At 42.6% G+C, this 13661-nt stretch overlaps 1 protein-coding gene across 1 annotated transcript; it reads left to right on the top strand.

The window, feature by feature from the left end:
* Positions 1-7195: 7195 nt before the first annotated feature.
* Positions 7196-9616, top strand: NEUROG1 (neurogenin 1). The gene is made up of 2 exons (XM_053376853.1): positions 7196-7478; positions 7926-9616. The coding sequence occupies exon 2, from the start codon at positions 7927-7929 to the stop codon at positions 8608-8610; it is 684 nt and encodes a 227-aa protein (XP_053232828.1). The 5' UTR covers positions 7196-7478; position 7926; the 3' UTR covers positions 8611-9616.
* Positions 9617-13661: the final 4045 nt, after the last annotated feature.

Here is a 13661-nt window from a genome sequence, read left to right as displayed (position 1 = left end):
TTTTCAGCCACTGAGAGCTTGACTGACATTTAAACTGTTACTCGGGCAGTGATATTGTTTGGGTTGAAAATGTATTGTTTAGGCTGCTCATAAAAGAAATAAGTTAAATGCCTTGCGAAGCCCCCCACCCCTCGCCCTTCTCAAATACACACCCTGATAACCATAAAATCCGTGGAATAGGAATATTGTTGAGGGAGACAAAACCCAGCCAATGGTTATCAGTCGGCGTGCTCACTCACTCTCTCCTGCTTCTTTAAAGAAAGCCCCACCACCAAGGAAGTGAGACTTTGAAAGCTCCCTCTTTTAATATACACCAGGAGCACCAATAATTGATGGATGTTATAATTCTTCATTGGGCCACTCATCAATAGTCTGGGAAAATTGGAAGTGAGATGGGGGGGGATGTCCGAAAGTGATGGTAAAAACTTAAGATGCGACAGAAGTAGCTTTCTTTGCTCATGCTGTGAGTGTTTGAAGAAGAATAAGAGTGCCTCTGCACTGTAACACGCTAAAAGAATGAAGAAGACAAAGGATTTCAAGAAAAAGGTTTGGATAGAATACAGGGCAAGTGAAACTGAAAGGAAGCAAAGGGGGGAAAGCCCCATTTACAATGGAACAATGAGTGTACTAATCGCTTTGATATATTATACAAGCCCAAAGACCCAAAACATTGTGTAATTATTTATAAATGACTTCTCCACTCCTGTGTATAATACTGAAGAAAGAATAAAACTGCAGGCTACTCTCTAAACTATTTCTAAATAGGCCTGCCTCAAAAGGACACAGAAGTGTTTGAAACAAAATAATTAATGGTTGATTTTATGGTTGTCTCATTAAAACATTGTAATTGCGGCAAACAAAATGCACGGTGCTCACAGGGAACACTAATCCAGTCTGAGTTCCAAAAATGTATGTAAAATAAAAAGGAGGAAATATGGAACCACTGCGTCTCTTCCAAACTTGTCCATGTAGAATGTAGATCTCTGCACTACAATTTCCATGTAAATGTGGTGTGTATGCAAAATCCCTTAGGAGCATCTTTTCTGACCTCTTTGCTTGACTATTTATCTTCCCAGATACTAAAACCCTTTCAGTTTACGGGGGGGGGGGGGAGGCGAGGACTGTTTGAATCAACACTCCCAAATGCCGGACATAAAATTTAAGAGAAAATGAGAAGTAGCATAACAGAGGTGGGGAATACTTCGCCGTCAAGATTTGCCGCCCTGCAACTCCCATCATCTCTGCCCCTTGACTATGCTGCCTGCAATGTGTGATCTGAAATGAAACATAACATCATTGAAAAAGACAGCACTGAGAGCTGCATCATTTAGCTTGAAAATTAATCTGAGAATTTATTTCTATGATCATCCTTAAATTTGGGGAACAAGGGCTTGGGCATGATTCATATATTGCCACAATGACAGAAATTGTACCAGTGTACTGGAAGAAGCAAAGATCACCAGTGTTGAAGCAATGATTCTTCAACATCAACTTTGTTGGACTGGTCATGTTGTGCGGATGCCCGATGATCGTCTTCCAAAGCAACTACAGTGGTACCTCAGGTTAAGTACTTAATTCGTTCCAGAGGTCCATTCTTAACCTGAAACTGTTCTTAACCTGAAGCACCACTTTAGCTAATGGGGCCTCCTGCTGCCGCTGCGGCGCCGGAGCATGATTTCTGTTCTCATCCTGAAGCAAAGTTCTTAACCTGAAGCACTATTTCTGGGTTCGCGGAGTCTGTAACCTGAAGTGTATGTAACCTGAGGTACCACTGTATTCTATTCCAAACTTTAAAATGGAAAGTGTAATGCTAGTGGTCAACAGAAGAGGTTTAAAGACTGTCTCTAGGCAAATCTTTTTAAATGTATTATAAACACCAACAATTGGGGAACACTTGCCTGTGAGCACTCCAATTGGAGAACAGCCTTTACCAAAGGTGTCATGGGCTTTGAAGACACTCAAACTCAGGACGCAAGATAGAAACATGCTAAGAGGAAGGCACGCTTGGCAAATCTACACCATGATCAACTCCCGCCCAGAAACCTATGGCCCTACTGTGGAAGGATGTGTGGATCCAGAACTGGCCTCCACAGTCACTTACAGACTCATTGTTAAAACCGTGTTTATGGAAGACAATCTTACTCGGCTACGAGTGATCGCCAAAGAAAGAAGAGTCATAGGCAGACAAATTGTTTGGTTCCTTTCCATGCCAGCATTATCACCCTTCCTGGGGTAGACAATGTTGCCACGGGGAGTAACCCTGTTATTAAACATACCTCTGAATGGTATTACCAGAGTGGAGTGGGGTCAGACCATCAGGAATTAGTTCCAGTGCTGCTGTGGCAGCCTGTGAATTAAGCCTGTGAGTATTGGAGCATCCAGATGTTGGCCACTGGAAACCAATCCCTTAAAAACCGACTATCCAAGGGCAGTCACTTAACCATAACATGGCCGTTGTGCCAGTTTCACCAGCAGGTCATTTCGGGGAGATTTGCAGTGGCCTGGTGGTGTTGTAAGTGACAGGTCTGTGCAGTGAGAAGTTGATGCCCTTGATGAGAATCAACCTGTGAACACTGTCTGGCATGTGCAGTTCAAAAGTGAAGTGTCTGGCTTGGGTAAACTGGGCTGAATGATGATTTTGAAAAGGGAAGGTGGCTGGACTGCTTTTAACTAGTTAATCATGTGTCAGCAAACACAAGAGCCTCTGTTTCTTTCCATACTCTTAGCTATTGAACTGCAAAGTGATTCCGATATGTCTCATGGGGAAATCCCCTGATGTCTCTTGTTCGCTTACTCAGAAGTGACAATTCTCACTGGATGATGGTGTTCAAGATCTCCCACCATTTCGAGGAGCAGCTCCTTAAAGCACACCCAGCGGCACAGTATCAATAAACATAGAGCAAGGGCAAAGCTCTTGTTGTGGAATAATCTCTTTAAGAACAGAATGGACAGGAAAGCATCGTAAATATACAATGCTTGTCTCCTCCCTCTTTCTTTCTTAATCCACACATCCTCAGCACTGAAACAATAAGTTCATTTGTACAAATGCCATAGTCACCATTTGCACATTTATCTCTATAACCCTTATCACTAGACATTTATACACCTAAAAACATACTAAGCAAGCATAATGCTTGGAATTCTAAATATGGAAATGAATTTAAGTTTCTTTGGGTTCCAAGAGTCATAGAATTATTTATCATATCCAAGATACGGTACATTTGAGATCTGAACTTTGGAAACTTTGAAAAAGGAACCATAATTAATTTTCTAAGGCTGTAATCCTTAACACACTTACCATTTCTTACTCATTCACCATAGATTTGCATGTGGTGTAGCGGTTAAGAGCGGTAGATTTGTAATCTGGGGAACCAGGTTCGCGCCTCCGCTCCTCCACATGCAGCTGCTGGGTGACCTTGGGCTAGTCACACTTCTCTGAAGTCTCTCAGCCCCACTCACCTCACAGAGTGTTTGTTGTGTGGGAGGAAGGGAAAGGAGAATGTTAGCTGCTTTGAGACTCCTTCGGGTAGTGATAAAGCGGGATATCAAATCCAAACTCTTCTATGGTGTTAGTGCTCCTGTCGCAACCCACCTTGAATCAGGCCGCAACCCACGAGTAAACATGCATATTACTGTGCTGCACAAGAACTCATTCTGAGCCTGCTCTTGTAGGAAAAGGTTATTGACTGATTTCATACCTAATATAGACATATATTAGATAACTATTGAATTAAAAGCTGATGTCAAGGCATTGAAACAGCCATGGGAGAAGCTGCCAGAGTCTGGATAAACTCTAAAATGACAGCCATTGATTCAAAGAATGGAGAAACGCTTATTGTTGTGTCACTTTAATGAGATTGTTTGATTGTGTGTTTTAATTATGTATGTTCCTATTTTAATGTTTTTAAGTGATTGTTTTATTTTAATTATGGATGTTCTCTAAATGACAGCCTTCACCTATATGGAGGTCCTGTTTGTGTGGCAGCCAATAAGATCAGAAAGCTTGATGCTATGAGAGACAGGGTCTTCTTCGTAGTGGTCTGACAGTTACAGAAGTGCTTTCTGAATTCATTATGCTTGGTTTGTTCAGTGCAGACTTTCAAACAGGTCTTTAAAACATTTATCTTCCAGGCTTCCTTCCTTCAATGTGTTTCAGGTTATGTGAATCTGAGCTATGTATTTTCTGTGTTGAAATCTTGTGGCTTTGTTTAGACCTATGAATTACCTCTTAGCAATTCATACTTATTTGATTATCAAATTCTTGTCTATACATCTTCTTTGTTGTGTGTGCCACTTTGTGAGGTCATGGCCCTGAAATGCACACTAGAAATATTTTCAATTGATCAATAACAACTGCAGTAACTTCTACAAAAAAATCTTTCTGAATTTTGTGAAGCAACTTATACACCAAATGGACTGGAATGTTAGCAAATTATCTGGGCATCAGAATGCAAAAAACTAGGAACAAACTTACGCTGTTTCAAAAACCATTTTGAATAAGGAACAGTTGGGGGAAAGGAAAAATTCATTTTACAAAAGACCAGAGAATAGATCAATTATCAAAGTTAATATCACATCCCTTGAATACCCATCAATGTTAAAATTTTAAAAATTAAGCACAATATAAGCTGATGTTTTGACGGAAATGGAGTTACTTTCAAATATTTTTCAGTGACACAGGGAAATCTGAGCACATGCTAGCAACTATCTTAATATATTCTCCAGTCAAATGCCCATTCTTGATCTTCTACATGTCAATGAGTCTTCTCCAATTGACTTTCATCAAACACAGACCCCAAAAGTGCAAGTGGTATTATCTTTGCAGGCTTGCACAATTTATTCACAAAATTAGTAGACTGCCTACTATTGAGCGAATCTGAATTATTCATTGGGAATAAATTATCCAATAAATTTAGCATTTCTTTCTGTTTGCAAATGAATTAGTCCTCATTATTCCTGGGCATTTGCTATTCATAAGTGTTCACTGAATAGATTATTATGCAAACAAATTTCAACCTATGGGTGCTTCCAAAATTCTCTGCTATTTACGGTGAATTGTTACTGATCAATAAAGCACATGACTTTTTTCCTGCCTGACCCCTGGCTGGCTGAAGACAAAAATCTATTTAAACAAACAACAGAAATTTGGACAATAGCTAGGAACTGGTGAAAAGAATATCCTTCTAGATCCATTTTGAAGCAAATAATCAGTTGTGTGAATTTTACTGGCAAATTGCTCATTTCAAAGGGAGCCAACTAGTGCAAGTTCGCATAGGTAAGAGAAGCATATATTTACTATAGTAAGTGCATTGAAACCTCTCATTGGGAGACCTGTAACTTGCATCAATAGATGGCATTGTGCATTTACCCTTCTATAAAATGGGAGCAGTGGTATGCCTCACAGGGATATTGTGAATGGAAAATGCAAGAAATATGGTTAAAGGTCTTTACAAATTAAAATCCCTATATAGATACGGGTGGGCAACCTATTGCCGTAGGGCTGCAGGTAGCCCTTGGCCTCATTTCAAAAGCCTTCTGCAAGTGGTGGGTTCAAAGCTCTGTCAACTTGAACAGATCATCTGTCCCTCCCCCAGTAGCCTATTGGACAGGGAGAGGAAAGAGAGAAGCCAGAGACTGAAAGAGAGAGGAGGGAAGGGGGTAGCAAAAGGAGTATGAAAGTGGGGTGGTAGAAAGGGGGGGTGACCCCATCAAACTTTGGGCTCTGGCACCACTCACTGTTGACATGTGCCCCCTCTCCAAGATTACCCCAAAAAGGAAAAAAAGTATGTTAATCCCTGATGCAAATCATAAATTGCAGCAGAAAGTATTAGTAAACATCACTTCACATTTACCTTAACCTCCTCCTTTGGGAAGAATAGTGGGGTGTAAATTCAATCAATCAATCAAATAATATTCAGATAGATTTAATAGCATACTTTTCTGATATTAGAATCATAGGGTTGGAAGATACCTTGGGGGTCAACAAGAATGCTGCTAGGATCTGCACTTTGAGAGATGGCCATTCAGCATCTGCTTAAAAATACACCCAGTAAAGGCTGGCTAGTAGGCAAGGTGAGGTAGGAAATTTTGGGGTACCATTCATGACAGGAAATGGCCAGTTATATTTGGCTGTGATGCAACCAAAGCTTAGCACTTTTAGTAGCAACTAATTTCAATAACAGAATAAAGCACGATTCAACCTGCAATAGCCCAAGATTGTAGATTCAAACCCCACTTTGGGCAAAAGATCCCTTCATTGAGGGGCTGGGCTGGATGACCCACTGGACCCCTTCCAATTCTTTGGTTCTTTGAATCCCATATAGATTTAAACCGGGACCAAGTGTCAACCGACCAAGTGGGACTGAGTAACCCTGCATAGGCCCAGACTTAATCTCTCTCTCTCTCATCAAATCTGTGTGTTCTACATGCAACAGAGTTCAAACGCGTTCTTTTAGCCAGAAATATATGAAAGCTTTAAATTGAGATGTATTTTGGAGTTTCAGCACAAGGCTGGCTGCCTAAGGGAAGAAGAACTTATATATCAAATCCGCTCCCCGTTCTGCCTCCGGCCTCTTTCTCTGCGGGGTCGGTCGAGAGAAGACAAGAGACCTCAAAACGGAGGTGATTTTTCTTTACCCCGTAAAAGCAGCGAGCATTGTGCCTCCCTGGAAATCTGCGGTGATACTATGTCTCTGCTGATGTCTTCCAGTGATCCCTCGCGCTTTTATTCACGAGGTGACAGAAAAGGTCTCCTCTGAAAGAACTAAGCCCCGCAGGAGAAAAGCGGGGATGGGATGAGGTGGGAGGCGGAGGAAGAACACCCCCCCCCCGCATTCCCGCTTGGCGCACCGCTGAATGAATGAATGAATGAATGGCCCCTGGAACCTTCGGCTGCGAGCGCTCGGCCTCGCTCGCCCAGGCTCCTCCGGGGGCTCGCGAAGGCTAATCACTTTGTTCCCATCTCCCTCCCCCTCCCCCTCCCCTTTTAATAGACTAATGAAGCTCAAACAAGTAGGCTTAGCCCAGTGATAGCTCACGTGGCTCCCCGGCCGCTCTCTCTCGCCATTGGCCCGCGGTAATTATAGGCACACTCCCGTGAGAGCCCGGAATCCTCGGCGCATAAATTATGCAAATAGGGGAAAGTGCCGCACGGGGCAGACCTGATGCCTGGATTCATTCATTCATTCCGCCGGAGCTTGCCGGGGGGGGGGGCGCCGGGGGCCAGCCGCGCGAGAGAGGCCCATTGTTTTACGGGGTATATAAGATGTCTGAGGCCAGTCGTGTGCCACACTCGTTGCTCACACGACTTGATAGCGGCAGAGATCACTTCAGAGACAAGAGGGGTCGCGTGTCCCGCCCGTCGCTTTTCTCCCCGCCGGGATCTCCGAGGAAGAGAGACCTCGGCGCTCTCGCCGTCCTTCCGCTGCTGCACTCGGGGGCTGGGCGCGCGTGGATGTGCGGACGGCCGCCCTGAGCAAGTGAGTAGGAGCGGGGCAGGCAGGAGGGATGGGCGCAGGGGCTGGGCGGGCAGAAGAGGGTGCAGCTCTGGTGGCTGGACACAAACGATAAACTTGAACTTCAGCCCTGAAAAGAAACGACACTGACGCTGGCAGAATAAAAGCTAAACATTTCTTACAGTTTCTTTTCTTGACTGGGCTTTTTTTTAAAAACAACAACTCACATTCACACGTCATTTGTGTTTGGTGTGGGTTTTAAAAAAAATACTATTTTTTAAAAATTCATTTTTAGTTTTCCTTTTTTCATAGAATTGTAAAAATGAAGGAACCCCAAGGATGATCTGGTCCAACTCTCTGCAATGCATCTCCTTATCTCCTTTTCTCTAGTTCACTTGTGGTTCTGTCTCCACTTTAGAGTTGGTAATAATGGTGCCCCCTTTCTTTTTCTCCTCTTCCTCCTCCTCACAGGATGTCCTCGGCCCTGGAGACCAGTTACTCTGACCTGGAGAGCAGCAGCGACGTGCCCTTTTGCCTCACGGACGATGAAGGCAGCCTCAGCGGCCTACAGGCCCCTTCCCTGGCCGCCCCCAAGCGTCTCGCTTCCCCAGAGCGCGGCCTCGAGAAGGGCGAGGAAGAGAAGGACCGGAAGAGGCGTCGGGGGCGCACCAAGGTCAAGAACGAAGCTGTCCTGCACACGATCAAGAAGACCAGGCGGGTCAAGGCAAATGACCGGGAGAGGAACCGCATGCACAACCTCAACGCGGCCCTCGACGAGCTCAGGAGCGTCCTCCCGACTTTCCCTGACGACACCAAGCTGACCAAGATTGAGACTTTGCGCTTTGCCCACAACTACATCTGGGCCCTCTCTGAGACGCTGAGGCTGGCTGATCAGCGCCTCCAGAAACCTTCCAAAGAGATGGTTCTGCCCAGCTTCTTGAGCTCCACAGACCCGCCCAGCCCTGGCAGTGACGCAGGCTCCTGGATATCCACTGCCTCTCCAGCCACCTCTTCGCTCTCCGCCTGCACTTCGAGCCCTGGCAGCCCAACAACATCGGAAGACTGTTGTTATGGCCATACGGAGAACCTCTTCTCCTTCCGCTGCCTCCATAAAGACTTGTTGCAGAGTACTTCTTGCTTTGTGCAGTACCATTAGACGAGGGCGGTTTGCTCTTTGGCTGGGCAGTGCCCGTTCTCTTAGCATTGCAAAATGACCAGTGCTTGTCTCGGTGGCTTGGCCTGCTTGGGCTCTAGGCTCCCATGAAAACACAGGGTGGAGAGGTGTACTTTGGGCCTCTTCACATCAAAGCAAGCTCAGACTAATGTCATCTCCAACCCAAAAAGTCAGTGATGTTAAGAAATGTTCGCATACACACCCAGATGTGTGAACAACATAATGCAGTTTTTAGGCTGGCCTCCAGTTGGCTGTCATGGCATCAAGATCCAGCTCACTAGAAGACTTTGCTCCCTTTGCTAAGATTTTCTTTCTCTCTCCCTGCCCCTGCTTTTTAATTTAATTTTTTTTTCTTTGCACTTTTCTGAATGTCACAAATCCCACTTTGTTTCCTTCTTTTCCACTGGCCCTGAGCTCTTGGGCATCAATATGATTTAGAAAAGGGAATAAAAGGGACAGATTTGCTGCTACAGACAAGGTGAAAAGTCAATTTTACAATTTGTAGAACTCTAATGAAGAAAAATGAGCATGAAAATTTGGTTTGAACGCCCTGACAATACAATGAAAAGGCTTAGGGAGGGCTGATTTGGCTGGGTGCACAGGGCCTCCTGCTAGGTACTTAGCTCACAAAATTCTCAATGACTCTAATTGCTGTGGATGGAGCTTTGCTTTTTTCTTGGCAGAGCTCTGAACCCTGACATGATCAGTCCCTAAAGAGGGCAGACAAGGAACTGGGTTCATGCATTATGGATCTTGACCTCTGCTGCTTCTGTCTTGTTTTTGAGTAGGACTAGACACAGAGCATTCACTGACGGGGTCTCATTCTAGCTTAATTTATTCAAGAACTTTCATTCATATGAAAATTGTATTTTTGTACATAAAGAGCTTTATTATTATTATTATGTCTGCATTGTCTTAAAATGAGATGCTGTACTTTTTATATAAAGAAAATCTTGCTGTAAATAAATGTTGTTTTATACATTTATAATTTGGGTGCATTTGGATTTATCTTTTGTTCCAGAGGTTGTAATTTCATAAAAATGAGTCTCCATTTGTCAGAGGAGGTGATGCATTTTATTAGCGAACAGGAGAAATTGTGTCATGGCACAAACATCTGAAATAAAATTAAAAGCAGTTACCCGGGTAGCAATAAATATACACCATAGAATTCTCTTACATCATCTAAATTTGGACACACACATAAGCTATTAATACTTACAATAAAGCAAATTAAAATTGGTGGCCATGGTTTAGCTCTCAGCATGAGGCTACCTGTGGGGATACACATACTAAAAAACAGAGTTCTCTTTGGTGTAATGAAACATCAGCTGGCAACAGATTTTCAAAGAAAAGGGGATTAAAAGGATCAATAAAAAGTGACAATTATGTAGAAAGTGGGAAGTGACAGGTGGATGCCTTAGAGCAATGGGTTTTTGAAGGCTTTATAGTTTTGCACTTTCTGAAGGGGACCTTTCTTGAAGATTTCAAGCTTTTAATCCTTCCCCTTTAGTTAAATTAAACTTTTTGAAAACTTTGGACTGAGTTTTTACAAGTAACAACTAATCAACATATTGAAATAACATGAAACACATCCCCAAACAAACTCTACATTTCATGCAAACACCTTTCAATTCATGTTTTAGATTATTGCTAATAAAGGTGTTTAAAATGGCTATTGTTTTCTCAAGCACACAAATTATCCTTTTTTTGCTCCAGTTTGTATTGTGTTTGTTTTCTTCTTCAAGGAATTAAGGGCAGCACGCATGGGAAGCTAGCTCATTTTATCCCCGCAAAAAACCCTTTCAGATAGGTTAGACTAGAGCTTTCCAAACTTTTCATTTTGGTGACACCCATTTTGGACATGCATCATTTCGTGACACAGTAATTTACTAGCAAACTGGAGGTTAAGCTAACCCCTTATAAGAGCGTTCACACGACACACTGCAGCCAACACAGTAATGTGTCACGACAGTTTGGAAAGCTCTGCCTTTCTGTGTGAAGGGGGCTTTGCACCACAGCCATGCTTAATTATATTACACTGATGTCCTGCATTTCCTTGGCTGTGTTTCAATGTAGCCCAAGTGGTTCTTTCCATCTTATCCTCACTACAGCCCTGTGAGGTAGCGTTATACCAATGTTTGTAATCAGCAGCCACATGGGTAGGGTAATATGTGTGGTAAGTCAAAATCCAGCTTTTTGGATAAAGTGTTTGGCATAATCCTTAGCCCCCCTTCCCCAGCTGAAACAAAGCCATATATATATAAATATGTAGCTTCATTTTGCTCCCTTGTTGTCCTTGTCTCTCCCCTCCCTGCTGTCAAAATATAAGTCTGAACTCCCCAAAGAAGAAATATGCTTTCCTTCCTTCTTGTATTACTTCATGAAATGGCATTGGTAAATATAAATTGCCAACCCTAGAGCTGCATGTTCTCTGGAGCCAGTGTACTGCCACTCCATAATGTTCCCACATGGTTGCATCACCCCATGGCAATGCTTTTTCACTGCAAAATGCATCATAATTAACATGAAGAGGAGAAACTGCAGAAAATGAGACCCTGGCTAAGCCTTATGTCTGAATTCTTACCAGTAGTGAATCTTAACTACAGTGAACAAAAGCGAGCCAGTTTCATCAACTATAGCTTAAATATGGTGTATTAAAACTAACCACAGTTAAGATCAGCCATGGTTTGTCTGGGTTTTGATGACATGGCAGGCTGTGGTTTATAAAAAAAGGGAAACAAAAGTTCCTAGACTCCTTGTACTATGCTGAAGGAGTGAAAGGGGAGCTCACACGCTCAAAACACTATTCTCAAAGCACTATTCTCTCTATTGTGGCACATGACCCATCAAATGATGGCCTTGGGGGAAGTACGACCATGTGAAAAATCCTTATCAGAGAAGAAATAAAAATAAATAGCTATTTTGGTGGGCACTGCTTTCCTTCCTGAGGCAAGTTAATCTGTGATAGCGTACAACTTGGGACGAACATGCTCAGTGCACCGGTATGAAAAGAGCCGTTTTGTTCAGCAGAGAAATTGTTCGCACACTGGGTAGAAGCCAAGTTGCTTTGTCTTTGTATATATGTCACTTCATGTGTGAAAAGATTGTCAGGTTGTGATCCGAAGGAGAACAAACAAAGAAACTAAAGTCTGGCCTTAGGGCAGAGAAAATAAATAAAAAATAAAGATGGATTAACCCCTATTTTGAGACCCGCAGAAGTAAACTTATGGACTTGAAAATTATCTTCGCTTTACCTCGTCCATCTTTTCTCCATTTGAATTGTTCTGCTCCCTTCCTTTTAATAGCTGGCGTAGGGTGTGCGAGACAGGATTTGGAGCTCCCATTATACTCTTTGGAAGCGAGTCAGCTCAGCCTTTTGCTTGAGAGCTTATTCCATTTCTATAGCGCAGGGTAAATCCTCTATTTGTGACTCCAGCAAGGGGTCTCTCCAATCCTGCTGTAGGTGCACGTGTCTGGGATAGAACACTGGTTTTTCTTCCCCCTTAAGCCCTCAGGAGACGCACCAGGAAGCAAGTGCCAAAAGCCCCGGCTCACATCCTGCTCCAAGGAGAGCACACGGTGCAATTGCAATTCTGAATTGGCAGCTGGCTGCAGCACTGCTGAATATAAACGGGAGCGATCAAATGGATGATTGCTACTGCATGCAAGGAAGCGTGCTGAGATGGCTGTGCCTAAGAATGTTGTTTTAAAACACAGCACCCAGGCCCAGTGCAGTTCAAATAAGGACACTCAACCTGTTAACACAGAGGAATTGGCACGACCAGCTGCTTCTCTGTCTTTCACACAAATGTCACCCGTAAACTGTATAGGTTGTGCACCTGCAGAGTCAAAAAGCCTGAGATTCTGCTCAAAACTACAGAGATGTCTTGACAGCAAGCCTGCTCTCGCTAACCTCAAACACCCCATTTGCTAAGATTGTAGTTTTGAAAGACTCCATTTGGACAGATTGCAATGAGTCTGCCTATAAAGTATGTCACAAATCAAGAGAGAGGGGAGGAGAGGCTAGCAAAGTTGTAACAAAAGAGGTATTGGACATTGGCTAAAATGGAAACAAGTGTGACGGCAGGCCTTTTAAGTGTGACATGATTTGTGGGTAGCTGCAGTTCAATAATTCTATGAGAGATTTTAGAAACAGTCCGTATGTTTTTGCAAAGTATATTTCTGAGATGTTGGAATATTGTTGATCCAGCATCTTGAGATATTCCTGGCTTATTTTCCACATAGTTTGCAAACTTTTGAAATCCACTTGGCATATGGATTACATGGACCATTTGTGACAAATAAGTGTTTGTATGTTTATTAAATCATCAGTTCTTGCAGATAAATGTATTTCAAACACAGGTTTGTATAGAGTCAAGTCTTGATGTACGCAGTCACAATTCATGCCCTTGAAAATGAAGGAAAATTATGTAAAATGCCCTTCAGGGACTGAAATTTAGCTTATCTCCATGGAGATGAAAGGTCCTGTAAAGTCACAGGTGACCTAAGACACACATTTTCAATATCAGAGAATAAACAAAGCATTGAAACATTAAAGATGAGTTGGCAGCTTCATTTAGTACATAACACCGCTGCATATCTCTTGACAGGTGTTGGGAGACAGGCACATATTTTTTCTTATTATTTTCATTATCCTTACAGTAACAGTATAAAATGGACTATGAAATAGTATTAAAATGAAAAAGGACCCAGAGCCAAAAAATAAGATATTAGTACAATTAGAAATATTAAAAGAGTTAACAGTACAAAATTTGAAGGCAAGGGAAAGGGAAATTCAACTAAACTGACAGAGATAAGTAATAAACTAAATATGATTAGTAATACAGCAAACTAATTTGAAATGTTAGCAGCGTTTAGAAACATCAAAGAGGTAAAATGAAGTTATGTCACACACAACAGCTACATGGTAATGCTACCATACACAGTAAAAATTTATCCATTTATCAAGACTTGGGCTTTCTGTTATTATCTAGAGATGAAGATTTTTCATCTGTTTTGCCCTAGTTAGGTTG

Source organism: Podarcis raffonei, chromosome 2 (assembly GCF_027172205.1).
Source record: "Podarcis raffonei isolate rPodRaf1 chromosome 2, rPodRaf1.pri, whole genome shotgun sequence".
Classification (NCBI taxonomy): Eukaryota; Metazoa; Chordata; class Lepidosauria; order Squamata; family Lacertidae; genus Podarcis; species Podarcis raffonei.
This window is presented reverse-complemented; position numbering and strand designations above follow the sequence as displayed.

Coding starts and splice junctions, on each gene's coding strand:
- NEUROG1 (XM_053376853.1), top strand. CDS start 7,927: ATGTCCTCGGCCCTGGAGACCAGTTACTCTGACCTGGAGAGCAGCAGC.